This window comes from Stigmatopora nigra, chromosome 12, assembly GCF_051989575.1.
Source record: "Stigmatopora nigra isolate UIUO_SnigA chromosome 12, RoL_Snig_1.1, whole genome shotgun sequence".
Classification (NCBI taxonomy): Eukaryota; Metazoa; Chordata; class Actinopteri; order Syngnathiformes; family Syngnathidae; genus Stigmatopora; species Stigmatopora nigra.
The window spans coordinates 12,919,141-12,940,785 of NC_135519.1; the positions used below are offsets into that span (position 1 = coordinate 12,919,141).

The 21,645-nt window shown below is 35.6% G+C and overlaps 1 protein-coding gene across 3 annotated transcripts in view; it reads right to left on the bottom strand.

The window, feature by feature from the left end:
• The window catches only part of grid1a (glutamate receptor, ionotropic, delta 1a), a 186,479-nt gene that overhangs the window by 61,783 nt on the left and 103,051 nt on the right, over nucleotides 1-21,645 (bottom strand). For 2 of the 3 annotated variants that reach the window (XM_077729380.1, XM_077729382.1), the window contains exon 4: nucleotides 12,222-12,427. In XM_077729380.1, the coding sequence (XP_077585506.1) occupies nucleotides 12,222-12,427 (206 nt within the window). Of the gene's footprint in view, nucleotides 1-12,221; nucleotides 12,428-15,299; nucleotides 15,498-21,645 lie in introns of those variants that run through there. The other variant, XM_077729383.1, reaches the window with a different exon arrangement.

The window sequence follows — 21,645 nt, forward strand, 5'->3', positions numbered from 1 at the left end:
TAGAAAAGTCCAAGTAAACATGAGATTTACCCAATTTACACAATTTTCTTACATTTTAAAGTCAATGTGGCCCCCGGGCCCAAAAGTTTGACCACCCCTAGACTCTTACACAAAATCTAGTCTTAACCCAACAAGTACGTTTTCATGTCAAAAGGCAGAACATAATATAAACACAACGCAATATACCTACGTTATGAAAAAATGGAAAAAAAATCATTGTGATCCATGTACGCTTACGAAAAACTCCAAAATAGCAGACGACAAAATAAAATAATTCATTTACACGTCTGCCAGCTGCACCGCCGGCCTTTAAAAAAAGAAAACATTGGGTGTCTCACCGCAGTCAAAAACTGGACAGCCCTGACAGAGTCCACAATGTAATCACAGCTACGAAAAACAAGTAAAAGAAAAACAAAACAAAAAAAATAGCACAAACATTGTTTGACATTTCAAATAAGGGCCAACGAGAGTGAAATGTTTTGCTGCCCTTTTGCCTCCCTTAACATATTTCTCCAAACATTCGAGGGCTGAAATGGTGACAAGAACATCAACAAAAACCACACCTCTCGTTCCACTCCATCATTTGACGTTGGGGTTTATGTAAAAATGTAGTTAGGGATTTCTTCTAAACACATTAACGCCGTTAATAGCGTTACAAAGGCTCTACTCGCGAGCCGCCCTGATGGTTCGCACACTCCTCTCAAAACACAACACATTTCTAAGTCAAGTGTTGGTACATGAATAGCCTAATTGAATAACCTGGGAAATAACCCACCATGATTACAGGCATCTCCACTCACTCTTGGTAAGTGAATGATAACATTAGCATTTTTCGGCCTTTACTGGGACACATGGGAGTTTTTTGTTGCGCACGAATTACTATTAAAATCAAACGATTAAATATGGTTAGCTTTGAGCTAAAAGAATAACTGTTGAGAGACGAAATTGCCCGATAATGGTTATGGAATGTTATATATTTCCCGAGTTAGACCCCGTCCATCTATATCTAGAGAATAGCCATACAAGTACGCATAAAAACAACCAACTTCATATAAAGGTCGCGTTCAAACCAGTCAATTTACGACTTAAAGTCTTGTTTCCACAAATAGTACTAATATATGCCTATAGAGTATGTTTTATTTCAATCAATATGCCAAGAAACTATACTAATATCCATTTCTATGTACCATATTTAAGGCGCACTGTATTATAAGGCACACTGTCTATTTTGGATAAAATTTAAGACTTTTAAGTGCGCCTTATAGTGGTGAAAATACGGTAATTGCTATTGACTTCCGGGTATGAAGCACTCACTACTTTACAGTCACCTCTAGAGCCAGCCATTGTTGATGTTTTGGATTTTTTTGTGTAAAATCTTGCAGTGGGGGAGGAGCTATATGATGGAAGATTTTGTAAACAAAGATGGCATCTGCATATTTAACAGTATTGTTTCAGTTCAGGCGTTTGTGTTTTATTAATATCCGACAGTAGTGGTTTTTCCATATATAAGGCGCACTGGATTATAAGGCGCACTGTCAATTTTGGAGAAAATTAAAAAAAATACGGTACATGTAAGTGCCGAATAATTATTTATACCGCACCGCAATGTACGATACAAGAGATTAAACATCAAACCTACATTTATATATAACCACTACATATTAATTGAACATTGTATCAAGAACATTGTGGTTTACTCTGCAGAAAAACAATAATAATAAAATGTTTTTTCCGAGTGGTTGGATTTGCAATTACCGCCATAACTCCCTTTATATTTTTAGACAGCATCTGAAAATAGGGGAAACACATTCAGTGGGAATTCGGCTGCCTGACAGTATTGTGGCTTGGGTATAATTGCATGTCATGTGATGCTGCAGGGAGACAAATATGCAGTGCGCCGAAGCCGTAAATGTTTGTAAAGGGACTCTTTTAAGATATTCTAATTTAACAAGAACCAACAAAGAGAAGACGAAGTAGCCACTTTATGCACAAAGTCCAAATAATGAACCTACTGGCTGGAGAATGTGAATACAAGCACTTTTGAAGGGCATACCTCTACCCTAAAAGAGCAATTATGAATAATTCTAGAACTCTGGTTCTTCCTTAAACATTATGTGTACTGACTGAATGCAAAAATAATTCATCATAATGCATAGTACGGCATTTCCGTTTCACAGGCTTAGCATTATGCATGGAACTGTATTTTAATGTATGTATTTGGTTATAAACAGATTTTCTGGATCTGGATTCCTGGGGCTTTCTCAATCCAGGTCACCACAGAAACTTAAAGTAGTTAGCCTAGTAAACGAAAAGCTAAAAATACTCCTATAATGTTTGGTGCCTACTTGGACAAAATCACTATTGTCTAATTAAGTGGAACTGATCTGAAAATGGGTGGAAAATGTGTTAAATTAAGCTAAAAAAGCATTAAAGGGCAGTTGCTTAGGAGGTTTGAAAAAGTGGACTCAGGCTTAAAAACGACTTGAGTTTGAATCCAGTGTAGAATTTTAAAGTCTGCTTAGTTCATTCCAAATTGAAATGAATTAAACTGCTTTTATTGTCATTATATACAATTTTAATGAGATTTACCATATTTTCACGACTATAAGGCGCACCACATTATAGGGCGCACCGTCAATGAATGACACATTTTAATTTTAATAAAGCACACTGAATTATAAGGCGCCATGTCTATTTGGGAGGAAATTTAAGACTTTTAAGTGCGCCTTACAGTCGTGAAAATACGGTAAAAAGTTTCACAATGGATCATTTTACGTACCAATTGGCTCCTACAATCCTCACAAGGGTTGTCAGGGGTACTGCAGCCTATCCCAGCCAACTATGGGCCCTATGAACTGGCAACATGCCAATCACAGTGTACAACAACATTGACGACCAATCAATCATAGCTAGGGTTTTAATTTAGAGTATTTAACTTGCTAGCCTACCTTGTTTTTGGGAGTATCCGGGACAAAAAAAAAACAAGGAAACCTGGGGAAAACATGGAAACTCCACACAGGAACCCAGCTGGGATTCCACCACGCAACCTCACTATTGAATATTCCAGATAAATGGCAGTAGAAGAAAGTATTCACTTCAGTATTCACTTAAATCTATTGTATCATTATTAAGAGGAACATCAATTAGATCACCGACCTTAATTAATCTATTTGGGCTATCTAAAAATGTGAGAGTACTACTACTTTATGAGTCATAGTAATGACATTATCTTTCCAAGCACGGATTGGACTGAGTTCAGGAGGCAATTCCAAAATATCAGTGGGCTCTGTGATATAAATGACCATAATGACAGGCATCATGGAGGTGTTTCTCATTGCCATTCTCAGCTTGTTATTTGGCCAAAAGAAGTGATGAGAACACAAATGGTCCCCTTTTGTGTTTTGAAAGCCCGAGTGCAAATAACACAAAAGGCAAATTATTTATGCAAAAGCTCTTTAACTTTGAGAGCGTTATTCATTGTCGAGCGCACAAGCGCCATCCATCATGTTTAAAAGCTGGCCGGCTTAACAGCAGACTTTGGGTACAAAACAATATCTCTTGATTATTCTCATCTCCTGCCGCCGGGGAAAAGACATTTGCTTATACTTAGATGTCATTGTCACAGTTTACAAAACCTATTCATATGAATATTCGTCACCATCCCCAAAAAACTAGAAGCCTATTTTCTCAATTTCTCCGCAATCTGTGCCACCTATTATTCTAAGTTTTTAAAAAAAATGATCAGATCACAATAGATACCTTAAGAATTGTGACCGGATGTTTGGTCGCCGGTCTTTTGGTCCCTGGTCTTTTGGTCCCTTTTGGTCGCCGGTCAAATGTACTTATATATTAAACAGTACTTAGACATTAAACAATACTTAGATATTAAAGAGTACTTAGATATTAAAGAGTACTTAGATATTAAAGAGTACTTAGATATTAAAGAGTACTTAGATATTAAAGAGTACTTAGATATTAAACAGTACTTAGATACTAAAGAGTACTTAGATATTAAAGAATACTTAGATATTAAACAGTACTTGGATATTAAACAGTACTTGGATATTAAACAGTACTTAGATATTAAACAGTATAGATATTAAACAGTACTTAGATATTAAACAGTACTTAGATATGAAACAGTACTTAGATATTAAACAGTACTTAGATATGAAACAATACTTAAATATTAAACAATACTTAGATATTAAACAGTACTTGGATATGAAACAGTACTTAAATATTAAACAATACTTAGATATTAAACAGTACTTGGATATTAAACAGTACTTAGATATTAAACAGTAAACCAAAAGACCGGTGACCAAAAGACCAGCGACCAATCGTCCGAGCGCCCTTAAAAATATTCCAAAAAACTAAAAGTTGGATGTGATCAAAACTATCTAAAGAAACCATGTCCAAACTTTGCATTACAACAATTAATATAATGTTTAAGATGGACAGATGTACCAGAGGATGCATCTTCAAAATAAATGATTAAAAAATGATATAAAACTGTTTACATTGATAATGATTCTGTTACTTTGATGGCCCTGAAAAAATGATCTCCTCCCCAAAAACTTTCATAGATTATTTTTAGGTAAAAATTCATCATTAGAGAAGCAAATATACACGATTTAACAATATGGTAGAAAGCAAGGACACATCTAATCAATAGAATGCTAACCAAAAATGTTCCTGTCATAAATTCACAAAGAACGGAGTCGCACTCTTAGTGTCCTCATTAAAAATAATAACAAAGTGAGCGAGAACTTTAAGAGCTCCATCCCTCACCGTTTCAAAAAGTTTCCTACAATGGTAAAAATCATACAGATGCTCCTAACATATCCACGCTACTAAAAGCAGCACAACTGGGACAAGCTAGTGTTCATTCAGAGTGCACTCGTTTATGACGTCACCATGTAACTCGTGTATGTTTTAAGAGCTTCGAGGCGCCGGAACACGGCTTAACCCACGCCACCGGGGGAATATCACAGAAGAGCTAAAGAGAAATGGAGACGATGACAAAAACGGGGCGAGGTTAACGAAGAGTAAAGACAAGGGCAGAAAGATAGTAAAAGGGAAAGAGAGGGAGGGAGCCATTAGGATGTGGAGTGAGGGGGATGGTGGTCCTACTCAGAGAAAATGTCCTGTAAAGAGGACAGAAGGGGAAAGAGAAACAATGAAAGAGGCGGATAGCGAGAGGACACGTGGGCCCGAAGAGGATGAGATGTAGGACAATGATAGATCATCTTCTGGCAGCCGCTATTTGTCATGCTGTTATTGGGAGGGAAATGGAATTGGGGTGCAGTGGCAGAAAGCGAAAGAGTCCAGAGGTGTGGCCATTACGGCAGCGGGAGGCAGACGCTCGGAGAGATAAACTCCACCTTTTAGCCAGACGGACTTTGGCGGGGGTCTAATAAAGTCTTAGGAAACATGTTCTCCGCTGGGCTGACTCAGCTGGCTTTTTTTTTTTTAAAACTGATGGATGACTGTGCTGTCAGAGATTTAGATTAGGTTAGGGGGTGGATACTTTAAAAATGTAGTTTGGCTACTAGTCAGCATGGTAATCTGAGGATGGGAATATTTAAGTACTATATTTTGATGACTTTATGTTGCTTTCGCATTGGTCCAATGCTGTTTCATTCTCCAAGTGACTATGTGTATGACTAGGTGCTATTGGACACTAAACTGTTGGTGCCAAAACTAGTGTAAGACTTACAACGTCCATTCAAAGGTTTTTTTCTGCAAATAATGTCTTCCCCCACTATACAAAATACTAAAATTGTCCAGGAAGGCGTGTCCTTACCCAATTATACTCTTATCAGATCTATCTTGTGTCTTCCATTGGCTAGCAATACCTTATCTATATGGTATCTACTTTGGTCACAGTTGTCCTATTGGGGCAACAATGCTACCTCCAGTAGGTAGCATATATATTTAACATTATTTTTGTATCACTATTTCCTCTAAATGTTTCTTTCTCTTTGGGGTTTGGTGGCAGAGGGTTAGAGTTTTCGTACCCTGACCTAGAGGGTGCCGATTAAATTGCCTGCTGAGTATCCTTGAGCAAGATACTGAACTTTTGCTACTGATTCTGTATTAGGATACTGATTTTGTTACTTTTGTAGTTCTATACAGGAGAAAGGGTGGACATGGTGTCTTGACTGAATTAATGTTGTATTTTTGTGTAGTGTTTTGTTGTTAACAAAATTTAGAAAGAGAAAAGTCTGACAGAAAATATTTGGAATCGACGGTTATATTGTGAGGAACTGAAATCAATAATATGACCACTGAATTAATTAATGTCGAAATGCTGACATTCGTATTAGCCACATGTCTTCTTAGCCAATTAGGTAGTGTGGCTAGACTTTGAAGATTTAATTAACGACTTCACAAAGCACCGTCTGGAAGATGCAACAACAGGAAAGCTGCAGCATCGCTGCTTACAAACAGCTGGGCGGGAAAGATAAAAGTAAAGACCTGGTCAGGGTTGGGGAAATAAATACATAAATGTCATATTGCGACACAGAAAAATCGTTTTTAATTTATACATTTCGACTTCAGTTAAATATCTATTTGTTTCACTTTTAAAGGAAAACATTTTAGTGTTTTTGTGACTACATAACTTTTACATCGTAAGAAAAGTAAAGTTCTTTACAAAATACTGTTCATGCTAACAAGAAAACACATTTTAAATTAGCATCGGAACTAAGACAGTCTTTTTTAAATGTTTGTTTTTATCGACTATTGTCCTGGATTACCTAGTGCTCTGTGATTGGCTGGGAAAGACTTTGGCACGCCCCCCATGAGGCTGTTCACTGATTGGTTCACAGTTCAATCCTATACAATTCCACCCACAGCTTACTTTTCCTATTCTTGTTTATTTGTAATCATCAAGACCAGACTTATTGGAAACACTCTGAATTTATTTTAATAAGCGGGGCAAGTGGATAAATGCTGGTGCAACATTGTAGTACCGAAGAGCCCGCTAAAAGAGTTTACAATCGGTACAGTCTAATATTTTCTTAGTGATTGCATGTCTCATTCCCTTTAAGAGAAATACGGTTGGGACCACGGCAGGGGCCCAGTTGGCCAAGATGCTCCATAAAGTCACAGATTGAAAAACGAGCGCCGGCTACGCTGCTCAATAAAAGCCAGAAGTAAAAAAAAAAAAAAAAAAGCAGCAGTGGTCAAGTAGAAAGCATTCTATACAGGAAAGTCCTTGGGTTAAAAGGTCTTCCACCTACGACGTTTTTGACTTTACGACACCCCCGTCCGTGCCTGGCCATTTGGTTTCTTCTAAGCTTGTGTATAGTTCTTGTTTGTATGCCGGGATAAACTTGGCCTTTTTCAACCTATTTTTTTTAACATTTTGGTTCCGAGAGATTCATTTGGCGTGGAAATCAAGTTTAAAGTCAGAAAAAGATTGGAAAAATGTATGTACTGCCGAAACCAACTCTCAAATATATATTCATGAGAGTTTATTATCGAAGAGAGTTTATTATCTAAGATAGAGAGTTTAATATCCAAGTACTGTTTAATATCTAAGCACTGTTTAATATCTAAGTCCTGTTATAATATCTAAGTACTGTTTAATATCTAAGTACTGTTTAATATCTAAGTACTGTTTCATATCTAAGTACCGTTTCATATCTAAGTACCGTTTCATATCTAAGTACCGTTTAATATTTAAGTACCGTTTAATATCTAAGTACTGTTTATTATCTAAGTACTGTTTAATATCTAAGTACTGTTTCATATCTAAGTACTGTTTCATATCTAAGTACCGTTTAATATCGGAGTACCTTTTAATATCTAAGTACTGTTTAATATCTAAGTAGTTTAATATCTAAGTACCGTTTAATATCTAAGTACCGTTTAATATCTAAGTACTGTTTATTATCTAAGTACTGTTTATTATCTAAGTACTGTTTAATATCTAAGTACTGTTTAATATCTAAGTACCGTTTAGTATCTAAGTACTGTTTACTTTCTAAGTACTGTTTACTATCCAAGTACTGTTTAACACATAACAAAAATATTTACAGAAATGTAACAAATTGGGTAGCATGTATATTTCATGTGGCAATATTGACTTGGAATGAAAAGGAGAGATGTGGACTGACTGGAATTGACTTAATTGCTATGCCATTAAAAAAAACTACTAAAATATTTGTCAGGATAGTAAACAGAAGCAGCATTTGCTTTTGAGCAAACACCTATGAGTCATAGATTTTTATTTGAATGACATTTAAAAAGCGCAATAATGACACACAACAATGCGTCTTGGCTTAGTCGGCATTCAAAAAAGAAGCTTCAAGTCAACTTTTACTGCTGCCCTGAGAAAAAAATGTGATGCTTTTCACTGTCACGGTGGTAGATGTGTACAATTATCTTTCAACATATTTAGTATACACTTTTTATTGCTTATGTATGACATGCTTGACAGGAGCGGCTAATGGTCCTAGACTTGTCAAAACTCTTTAATTGGATTTTTTTTTTCCAATGAGAGGTATTTTTATCCCTTAGCACAAATTGTCTCTTTAAAACCTACTTGTAATCTTAATAATTTTATATATATAAATGACAAATTGAGTTTGTATTCACATAGTATTCATCTAATTAGTATTATATTATTTGCTATTCAACTCTGAATATGTTGACTAATTTATTTTGTATTTATTATTAATCATTTATCTGTTTTTTTAGTTATTTATGCACTTACTGACGTATTTATGTTGTTGACTTATTTATTAATTATTGATTATTTATTTGTTGATTTCTTTGTGGTTGTTATTTGTGGAGAATACAAAATATGTTGAGTACATATTTATTACTACTTATTATTTATTTTTCAGTTTCTTTGTTGTTGTTATATGTGCACTTATATTTATTTTGTATTTATTATTAATCATTTATAGATAATTTATCTGTTTTTCTTGTTATTTATACACTTACTGACACATTTATGTTGTTGACTACTTATTTATTATTTATTGATTATTTATTTATCTGTTTCTTTGTTGTTATTTGTGCAGAACAATTATGTTGAGTACTTATTTATTGATTATTTATTTGTCAGTTTCTTTGTTGTTGTCATTAGTGCAAACTACTTACATATTAATTACTTATTATTATTTAATGATTATTTACTTGGTGGTGAAGCTTACAATCTCATTATACTTTTTAAAATGACAATAAAAGCATTCAATTCAATTTCGAGAAAAGCTGACCAGATCACATTCTTTTATCATTATTTCTCCCAAAAATATCCGAAAGGCAAAACCCTCCATATAATAACAACAATAAATTACCATTTTACATGCCTAAAAGATCTATAGCTCGAAGCAACTCATTGCATGCTAATTGTAGAAAACGACTTTGGTATCACATGAAACCTGCCATGTTTTTTGTTGTTATTTTTCCACGCTTTACAAGTGCTAAGCGCTTAAAAAAAAAAAACGGGTTAATATATGCCAAGGATACTTGGGCACAGCTTGAAAATGGCACTTGGCGGCGGCGGCCCGCGGGAGAGGCTGGCGTGACTCGGCAGAGAGGTCGCCTCGCATGAGGGGTGCGGAGAGGCGTCAGGTGTCAAGGAGGGAGGCAAGGCTGAGCTGACACCAGACGCCGCACCCACTCACGGCCAATGTGAGAAGAAAGGCGATGTGGCAAGTGTGTGTCTGGATGCCCGCCTGGCTGCAAAAGTCAGGTTTTCTTGCATGGAAACATGACAGGCGTCGGAGCGCCACAAAAAAAGGGGGATGCTGAGAAGAAGGACGATATTGTGCTAATCGTGAGGGGCTAAGCGTTGGAAATTGTCGTTAGCAAAGGTTTGGAACAAAGTCGTCCTTGGCGGAAAATGTGACATTTGTAAGCGAGAGGCATGGTGGGATATAGAAGAGTGAACTTGACAAGGATTAGGTGCAAAGACGCAATGAATACAAATGTGCTATTACGTCTATTTCGGGGGATTTTTTTGTTGAGCCCATGTAAGGCAAGTGAGAAAATGATTAGCAATGTTTTTCAGGTCTGGCTGCAACCTGGAGAGTTATTATTTTTTTAGCGAAAAAAACGCAAATGCAAATACGTACTCAAAAAATATGTATAAAGTGACATGCTACATGGCATTATAATATAAAAAACATAAAATTAGACCAAGCACGAGCTATTCTACCAAAATCGGACACTCAAAAAATGATGTATTTTTGTCTTACTTATGTTAAAAAGGATTTGATAAAATTCTACATAAATGCAAATACGTAGTCAAAAAAGAAGTATACCATGCCATGTTGGGCAAATGCAAATATGTACTCAAAAAATATGTATAAAGTGACATGCTACATGGCATTATAATATAAAAAACATAAAATTAGACCATGCACGAGCTATTTCACCAAAATCGAACACTCAAAAAACGACAACTTTTTGTCTTACTTATGTTACTAAATATTTGATAAAATTCTACATAACTGCAAATAAGTAGTCAAAAAAAGAAGTATAACATGCCATGTTACATGCCATTATATTATAAGTATACATAACAAAAGACGAAAAATTCCACCAAAATCGGACAATCTGAAAATGACAAATTATAAAATTGGATTAGATAACTTCATAAAAAAGAAATCTTCAGAAAGAATAATAAACTGATGTCTACAAACAACAAAAATGTGTCAAAGTTGTTTGCAAGTGGCTTTGTATTGTTGTAAGTAGGATAGAAATAAAAGGTAAATGATCTACTAAGCAAGTAATGACAAAGTTAGGCAAATAGGCACATTGTGTCATATTTTCCCCATGACAAAAGTTAAGCTTTGGATTTACAAGTCTTTTGGAGCACTATATTTCCCACGGGACAAAGTGGATTTGATGTTAATTCTCTCAACCCTGACAGCGACAAAACTCTGCCAGTCAACAGCTTGCGCCGCAGACACTTTGGAAGGAAAACACGGCCACGGATCAGCCAAAGGCAAATGAATTGAAATGGAAATTCAGCCATTTAACAAAGCTTGCCTTTGCAGGTAGTCATGCTCAATTCCAGAGGTTTTTCCAACACTGCTTCCTCTACTTCTGCTTTACAGTCAATACAAAAAACGGATGCAAGATCAACGTTTTCTGTTTTGTTGTACCTACAGCACTACTTTTCTACATTTTCAATCTTCTCCCTTGCTATATTATTAGGATTCACATGCCATAGTAGTACCACCAATCTGACCCAAGATGTCCTCCTCTATATTTAGTCAAATGGCCACACTATGTGAGTAATGCACGTAAAACAATTGGAAATAGCAACAGGTTTCAAACTGCACAAATACAACAACAATCACTCCAATACCAATCACCATTAACCCATTATTAGTGAGTAATGCATGTAAAACAATAGGAAAATAACAACCTGCTTCAAACAGCACACACACAACAACAATCACTCCAGTACCAATCACCATTAATCCATTATTAGTGACTAATGCACACAAGACAATTGAAAATAGCAACCTGTTTCAAACAGCACACACAACAACAATCATTCCAATATCAACACTCATTCATTCATCATTAATGATATGAGATGGAGGATAGTTACTAAAAAAATTGATATGTTAATGATTTTGCCAGAGTGCCGAGTTATATTGGATAGTTTATGTCGTTGCGTTACTTTAACATTTGTGGCATATCAGTTCATTATCAATTAAAAAGTGGAAGGGAGTTGTCGTATTTTCCATTATTTTGTACAATATTTCAAATCTTCTCCCTTGTTATATTATCGGGATTCATACGCTATAGCAGTACCACCAATCTATCCCAAGATATCCTCATCTATCTCGCAATAGTTAGCCAAATTAGCCAAACTATGTGAGTAATGCATGTAAGACAATTGAAAGTAGCAACATGTTTCAAACAACAGAGAATAATTACTCAAAAAATATGTAAACGATTCTGCATTGAACAATTTTGCAAGAGTACCGAGTTCTATTGGCTAGTTTATGTTGTTGCATTACTTTAAGATTTTTGGCATATCAGTTCATTATTAATTAAAAAGTGGAAGGAAAGACTGTCATATTTGCATTATTTTGCACAATATTTCAGCAAATACATTTTAAAGTATTATATCCTGGCAATGGTTATCCTGATCTAAAATAGCTCATATCGGAACAGATTTTTTTACTTACTTAGCATTGGCCTTTTCATGCAAAAAAAGAATAAATAAATCCAATTACCTGGTCGATGAACACCTGCGCTCCCCGGGGGCTCATGAGCAGCACGGCCCGCCGCAGAGTGTCCCGGTAACGGTTGAGTTCCTCGGTGCGCAACGTGCTAAAGAGGTCGCTGAAAACACGGCTTACGTTGCGGTCCACCCTCTGGAGGGAGACATCCAGCCCCAGTCGGGAGGCCTGGTCCATGAAAGTCTGTAGACCGCGGATATCTGGTGGGGGAAAACAAAAGCATAACGGTCAGTTCAAATGATATTATAGGTCGGGGTAGGACAAAATGGGAGGACTTGATGATCAAATGTGACTTACAATTAACTGTCAAAACGTTGTTGGAGTTATTCTGTGATACTATTATATATATGTGTGCATTTAATATTTTTGTATGAAAGCTTCTCCAATTTGTCTGGGGCGAATGCTGGATTCCGAGGACTGTTTACTAGAAGATAGGACTGACCTTTACCCCAGAATGCAGACCTGGAAGGATGCTTAAGAAGATGTTGATGCAGCGTGATGGCTAACCAACAACCTTGGTGATTACTCGCATATTGTGGTAAATTGTGACGCTCTTTTTGCTTGATTATGGAATTGTTTTGCCGAATAGACGCTTAAATTGTTAAATTTCTAATGGAGTTGTTTTGGAGTTCCGACCTTAATTGTTATTATTGAATACCTCATATGCGATGATTGTTATAGTTGTTGTTTTTGCTTATGATATTGGATTAATCAATAACCTTGTAATTGTTTTGATTTGTGGCCTTAAATGGGCAAGTAATACCAAAGATGTGAAATTAATTGATGTACAAATTAATAGTCTCCTTGTAACGTTTTATATTATAATAAAGATAACTAAAAATGAACCTAACAAACCTATTCACAGCAGTCCAAGTCTGGATCAAGTCAGTAGTACGAAAACCTTGACAAAATGGGACAGTTTCGTTTAAAGTAGACTAAAAAATTAAAACTAGGACAAATTAGGACCCTAGTATAGTCAGAAATAAAAAAATAAAACATTTCTATGGCATGAAAAGGTATATTTTTCCATCTCGAAACAATGTCATCATCAGAAGCCAAAATTAAACTTCCTTCTCCAACCTCAACTAGTCTCTAATGTACTGTATGACATTCTAGTTATGAGTACTCATACAATACTGTACGGAGTATTAAACATTTACTACTGAATATAAGCCTCCCGTTCCATTTTTTTAATGATTTTTTTTTTACTAGGCTCCTCCATCCTTTTCCCCATCTTGTCGACCGATGCTACTTTTACACATTAAATGTCTTTTGTTCTCATTTTCAAAAGTGAATCAATAAGATAGCTATTCATAATTTCAAAGGTCGCTAGATAAATCCCGACCGTTCTTTCTCTTTGGAGATGGCGTCCCTGCAGTGAAGCGTTTAAAATTTCAGCGAGAAATGTAATTTTCTCCCTCCCACAACGGCTTCCCTTTCATTTCATTTATTTTTTTTAGGAGAGTTCACTGTGCCTCTCTCAGGAAAAGTCGTATTAAAATCAAATGTAAATGCTGCATAATGAACCATGCCATTAATAGTTTACTGTATCTTTAAGAGTGACTCCCAAAGGCGCACCTGAATTAAAAATAATGTTATTCCTTCTATAAATTGTGGTAAAACTCCTATTCTCAAGACTAAAATTGCAAACATGTCAAATTAATGGAGAAAAATGTACTTTATACTTTTTACTTTTACTAGAAATAGAGTGGTTATACAGTTTGGTCAATAAGACATGACAATAATAATAATCACATGACTCCATTAGACCAATCAGACAAGCTTGCATTACTTGGCCGTAAATAATTAAATATGACCATTGAAGATTTTAAAGAGCTGTAAAAAATAAAATATTTCACATGGAAGTTTTTTTGGTCAATTAGATGACTTTTTTGACTTGGTTTTTGCTCAATCGGGTCAAATTCTGATTAAAATAAGCTGTAAAATTGGTTAAAATTTCTGGTCAATTCAATGACTTTTGTGACTTGTTTTTTGCTCAATTGGGTAAAATTCTGATTATAATAAACTGTAAAATTGATCATTTGCTTGTCATTTGGCTTAACTTGTCTTTTCTGGCCTTGAAATGTTTGTCAAAACTTCTTTAAACAGAAGATGAGCAGTTAGACATTATTTTTTAATTAAAAACTGCACATGGATTATAGCACTACAATATCTACGCCTTTTTTCTGGTCAATTACATGACCTTTGTGACTTATTTTTGCTCAATCGGGTCAAATTCTGATTAAAATAAACTGTAAAATTGATCATTTGCTGAAGATGAGTAGTTGGATGTTATTTTTTTTTCATTAAAAACTACACATGGATCTTAGCACTACAATATGTACGCCTATTTTGCAAAAACAAAACATTCACCTTCCATTTCCAGGCACTGTGATAATGCCTTTTTATGTTTTAGTAGAGCAAACAGGCAACAGGAAAAAAGCACTGTTGCATGACAATGTTCACAAAAATACAATCACAGGAAAATCCATAACATTAAACAGCAGGAGTTCGGCTCTTCTAATTAAGTCGGAGTTTTAGCTGCTTGGGGGGGCTTATAAAAATTATCTAAAATGTTTTTTCACGTTTTTTTTAAATACCACAAGACCAAAAAAAAAAAAACATAACGGTGAGTCATTGTCATTAAGCATACAAGCCAAAACATAGTCTTTATCAATAAAAAATAAAGCTCACTTATGTCATATTGCAGTTTAAATTAAAAGCAATATGAATAATAACCGTTACTGCTTAATGGAACTTTTCAATGAGCAAAAAAAATATCATAAAATCATTAGTTAACATAACAAAATTGAAATATTCACCTAGCAGAGTGCTTCTTTAAAATTGAATAGATATTAGCGAGGACATTTTTTTTGACAAAGCACAAATATGATTTATAATCCAATCATCATTCTCTCTGGCCGCATGAGGTGACTGAAATTAATAAATTCTGGCAGCAAAATTATTCATCATAGTAATACATTGTGATAACTCCACGGGTTCCGCTTATAAATAAGAAAAAAAAGCTCTGTTTAAGTTAAATATGAAATGACAAGTGAGTATTATACGCACCTCCATTGTTTTCCTCAATAATCATATCTCCAAAAGTCAGCATTATTACCTCTCCTAAGATCAAGTTTAGGGAGGACCTGGTTTTATGAGGGTTTACCTTATTTACAGTCCTTAAAACAGCAAAAATAGCAAAAAAAAGGGCGATTGTAGCTGCAGGATTTCAAACAAACAAAACATTTTGCTGTCTTGCAACAATAGTAATCAGTTGATGGCAGCCAGCTGATGCTTTTCCAATAGGAACCTGATTGGTTGTGTTGGATAGGGTGGGATCAGAACCAGGAACAATAAGTGAATTGGACTACAAGTTGTGCTTTTTTTCCCCTAGTTTGGATGGGTCTGAACTAATACTCATGCAAACTTAATATAATATTTGTTTTCTATTTTTTTGCCTCTTAATTGTCTTTGTGCACATCCTAATGAAGCTTTAAATCTCATTATTGAATTCAACACTTTTTATTTTTACCACAATGTGCATGAATAACAACAACAAACAAAAAAGACAAGTAAATAATCAATAAATAATAATAATAATGATAATAATAATAATAAATAATTAAAATATTAATAAATAATAACAGTAACTAAAACAAATATCAATAAATAATAACAATAACAAATAAATAAAAATAATTAATAAATAATTTAAAAAACTTAGAAATAAATAATCAATACATTTAAGTAGAAGTCAACAACATAAAAAAGTATAATGTATTATGATAAAGGCATTCAATTCAATTCTCCATTAGACTATTGTTACTTTAACATATATTTGGCTTATGATTCTTGATAAAATAAACAATTGCCCTTCCAAAAAAGCAACAATATTTATATATCTCCCTGGAAACAGCAACTATATTCAAACCAGTTTACTGCAGGCATTCTATACAAAGTTTATAGAGTGTTAAGAGGCCAAATAGTTGCAAATTAAATTCTCAATAAAACTATTACAGATGAGATCATTACCACGATCTGCCATTTTAATGTCCACAACTTGGACAGCCAATGAAGTGACAACTAACATAATCCAATCAAATCCAAGACCAAAACAGGTCACATGACCACCTAAGCATCAATTCTGATCATTACCGTCAAAAAAAGGCTGATTTTCTTCCATATTTTTAGCCGCTGATTTTTTTAAAACTCACTTTTCACTCGTGTGAGCTCCAAAACCCCCCTAACAATATTCCCCGGCATTTATTCCGCCGCCACCTTAAGCGTTCCCCCCTCGGACGGCGTAGCTCCGGCGATGAGCATATCATGATGAAAGGGCTCAGAGCTTTTACCCGAGCTGTCAAGCTCCGTCACCACCCGAGCGGAAAAGCCCGCCAAATGGCGACGCTGTAAACCCGTGTTTACTCAACAAAAAGATGAGTCTGTTTAAGCGATGGCCAGAACACAAAAAAATCGCCACTTCATCTCTTATAAAGATACTGTAAATCTATTTTTATCTATTATTTCTGGCTCTTATGTAATCCTCTTGCTATTCAGACTAAAATTTCCAAGGAGTGGGATGTTCTGTCTCATGCAAATGAGTTTTAAGCACCCCGGGGTTGGGTATTTGTTGAGTATTGAGCATTTAAAAAACCCCAAGCGTGAACTGTGAAGCGTACGCGAGTTGTACTTCATCACCGAGACGCCGAATTATACTTCATTAAGACTTGGGAATTGTGTACGTGGGGGCATAAATGATGGGAAAAAATATTGGCCCCCTGCTGGATTGTAGATTTTTAGGGGCGCTATGGAAAAATGAATGAAGCTAGGCTTATTTAATCATTTATTTACTGCACTTTTGTCCCATTTAAATCTTTGTCATCCTCAAAAAGGACCCTTTATACCTCATGAAGAAGAAGCAATTCATTTTAGGAAAGGATATTTGGAATCAAGTCACTGGTAATTTGGAGCTCGGTTACTGAGTAATTGCCGTCTGGATTATTATGTGACAATCGGTATAAAATTTGGTAGAATTGGTGTTAAAATGGTGGCTCGGGGGCTAAATTTGGTCCATCGCGTTGTCTTATGCGGTCCGAAAAAGTAAGTCATGAGTGACAATTTTTCAATTGAGATGAAGGTTAGAGATGGGGAGGGAATATTTCAGGGTTTTATCATTTTTAAATCAAGAATTTTGACAGTGACATTTGTATTTTTGGTTGTTTTAGTTCAAAAAGATGTTTTTAAAAGATAATAAAATGTATTTTTGTTCTCTACTTTAGTATTGAGCATATTTTAAGAATAATTGGTTTCCTTTTGAAATGAAAAACAAATGATTAAAAGATGTTTTCCTTTACTAATAAAAAATATCTCAAATAAACATGATTTTAGATCGATAACAAACTGAATATTTAGTCTTTTTGATCCACGGATTTTTAAAAACACAAATAATTATTATTAATGTAGAAAAATTAGCTAAAAGTCGCCTTGTGTGCAGTTAAAAGCAAAAAACCCGAAAGTTTTTCATCAAAAGTTCTTCAACCCATTGTGTCACTTGTGATACAACAAACTAAAAACACCATTTCATCTTTAAAAAACAAAAACATCACAATGAAGAAAAATCCATGCCCAGACTGAAATAAAACTCCTCACTTATCGATTTCCAAGTATCAATTTACCTTTCCAAACTAGAAAATATTTATCACCACAGTTATTTCCCTCCTCAAAAAAAGCCTTCACTTCACCGACCACCAAAAAAACAACAAATCAATGCATCAACCAACGAAAAATCCCCAATTTTCTCCCAAATTTTAAACCTTAATCACACAATAATTGACGCTATCACCTTCCCAATCAACCGGAATTTAATTCCAAGCGAGAACAAGACTGACAAAAGCGTCAAACAACTTAACAACCTGTGTCATGTTCTCACCAGTCAATCTCTTTTCACCCTTTTCGAATTTTATGGAAGAGCAATTAACCAAAGGTCAATCGCACCTTTCCGATCGGTCACAAAATCATTGGACGAGGAAGTCATCGGTGTTATGACTCTAACGACTTCAACTCAGCTTAATTGAGATCCACTCGTATAACACGGCGAGAAATCTTACGAGTTCAACCGTTAAACCCTTGACGACAATCGGGAAAGGATTTTTTTCGGCGACCGGTCACCTGCGGTGAACCTCTTCGAGATCGAGACAAGGCGCAGATTTCCTTTCAATGTGGCTGCTTTCTCTTGACAAAAGAGAGTGTGCTTTAATCAAGATCACGTCGACAATAATCCCTGCTTGAGTCTCTGCTGTATTAACATGAGTAAATCCTAAAGGAGCTGGAATTGGAGTGTCAAGGAGACCTGTATAATCTCAAGGAACACATTTTAACACCTTGTTAAGATGGTTAAACATGGACTGATTACCTGGGACAGAATTGGAGGAAAGGTTCGATTTTATGATGCTTCCCAGAGATGCGATTTGGTGCTCAGACGTTTGGTCGCCCGGATGTTTGGTCGCCAGTCAAATGGTGACAGAGTTTACTGTTGGAGCCAGCTCTCAAAATTATATTCATAAGAGAGAGAGTTTAATTTCTAAAAGAGACAGTTTAATATCTAAAAGAGACAGTTTAATATCTAACAGAGAGTTCAATATCTAAGAGAGAGAGTTTAATATCTAAGTACTGTTTAATATCTAACAGAGAGTTCAATATCTAAGAGAGAGAGTTTAATATCTAAGTACTGTTTAATATATAAGTACTGCCTAATATGTAAGTACTGTTTAATATCAAGTACTGTTTAATATCAAGTACTGTTTAATATCTAAGTACTGCTTAATATCTAAGTACTGTTTAATATCTCAGTGCTGTTTAATATAAAAGTACTGTTTGATATCTAAGGACTGATAAAAATCTAAGTACTGTTTGATATCTAAGTACTGTTTAATATCTAAGTATATTTGACCGGCGACCAAAATACCGGCGACCAAATGTCCGGTCACAATGCGATTTGGAATATCTTGATCTGCTAAAAAATTGGTCAAATTTTCAACATTTTGGGTGAAGCACCAGTTTAGTAGTTAAATACTAACTATGACTTAGTAGTGCATGTTGGAATGCAAAACAAAAGAATCTTGTGCAGAAAAGTAGCAACAAATAGGCTGGAAAAGCCAGTTTGTATCTGATGTTCAAGCAAGTTATCTTCATTTTTTTTGGCCTCGCTTTTTTCTGCAAGTAAGCGCTTGCCCGCGAGGACATTGTTCGTTCTGTGTAAATTGTAGAAAGCAACTAAAAAGCCTGATTTGACCTCCTTTCGTTCTCTACATCTCCGTTTCTGCAGGCATTTGCGATTTGGCCTCAGTAACAACGCCGAGAGGAAAGCAAACTCCACTCGTGGATAAGGATCCTAATTTGTCTCCTAAGTAAAATACTCCAAAAATCTTCTCAAGTAGTCTTAAGTCAGCCTTATTTCTTTGGTATTTCAAAGCTGAATCCATCTTTTAAGTCCAGATTTCACTTCCAGAGTCCATTTTCCGTTCATTATGCATCCCGTACTTCACCTGTGGGCTCCCTTACACCGAAACAATAAAAGGATAAAGCTCATTAGCGCTATTTCCAAACTGGAAATGGCTCAAAAAGCCTCGTTTGAAGGCCTTGGGAGGAAGCAACCATGCAGATAGTCTGTGAGCCGCTTGCCAATCACGAGGTCACGTGTGGTCATTTGCCATTTTGCCTCGGAAAGGTCGGGTCCGTGGTGTCGCCGTAATGAGAGCAGAGAAACTGGGATGTACATAACGCTCTTTGGGGAGCCACTTGTCTTTTATGGTGCCACAGATGATCCAATTAGGCTCTGATTTGTCTCATCGTCTGGATCTTAATAACCAACGCCTATGCTTCTATCTTGTTGTTGTTGTTGTTGTTGTTGTTGTTGTTGTTGAACAGCAGAACCAAACCAGCCAGATGGTTTGTTTCCAAAATCCATCTGGGAAAGGGTCTGTTGCAAAGTGTGGCAAACTGGGAAAAGGGGTGGAGCTTGCAGAACTTTTAGAGGGTGAACACTATCTCAGTCATGTTTTCTAAGTGGAATAAGTCTCAATTGGGGAACCCCTGCTGATGTTATCATATTATTTTTTGCAGAAAGTGACAGGGATTCCAGTAAAATAAATGCAGTATGCCAATTAGTACTTTGTACCTTGGGCTAGTCCGTTAAAAAGTCATTAAAAATCATCAGAGATCTCTGAAATTGTACTGATTTTTAAGTTCTCTCACGTTCGTTTCTTATGTAAAGTCCATCAGCAACTTGTATCTTTGGTAATATTCATCATGGTTGATTAAGTTCTCCTTCAGGGTTCTTTCTTTTTGGTATGTATGGCAAGCAATGTTTAGATTAAATTAGATTAGAATTTTATTTCATCCTGTATTTGGATATTATTGGACGAAGGCCATGTTTTTAAGATGGAAATAAGTTTGCCAGTCATTTAATGGCAACATTATATCCAAAACAGGTACTTTCATTAAGCTAAAAAAGACTGTAAAGTATTTTCACAACTATAAGGCGCACCCTCAACGAATGACACATTTTACATTTTTTTCCCATATATAAGGCTCACTGGATTATAAGGCTCACCCCATTATAAGGCGCACCACCCTCAACGAATGGCACATTTGAATGTTTTCCATATATAAGGCGCACTGGATTATAAGGCGCCCTGTCTATTTTGGAGAAAATTTAAAACTTTTAAGTGCGCCTTATAGTCGTCTTTATTTATTTTATTTTAGCAAACGGGTGGGATCATAGCCTATATTAATACTCTCACTTCAGAAATATTAACCCCTTCAAGTTGCTTTCAAAAGTTTTTCAGGCAATTTCTCCACTGACAATATATAAATAGGAATCATATATAAGGCAATATGGATTTAGATTACATTGACTCTCTATTTCGAGCCTGTCAACTCATCGGAAGGACTTCCTATTAGTCAAGTTTGTTTCTTTGAGTTAACAAGAGCAGCACAGTAGGGAATTCATGCATCATACTCGGAATGGTGATTCATTTTCAGGTGATTGAACCCATTTGTTGTGCCGCCTGTCTTCTTTGCAACATCGATTCACGACCATCGACTGACTCCCTCACAAGAGCCACAAAAGGCAAGCATGGATTCTCGGGCTCGACTCTTTAAGAAGCGTTTGAAGTACTGTAAAATATCACATCAAGCATTCCTTTTTCATAAAAAGGCATTGATAAAATATTGATTGAAGTCCCACTTTATGGCACATCAGCCACCATTTTATGCCTTCTTCTCAGGGCTCTGTGTAAATTACAAAACAAAAAAAAACGTGGCTTCCTCGGGTTTGCCTCTGATGTACGAAGGTTCTCCATCTCATAAAAGAGGCTTCTAGTTTATAAAAGGATGTTCAAAGGGCCCGGACATG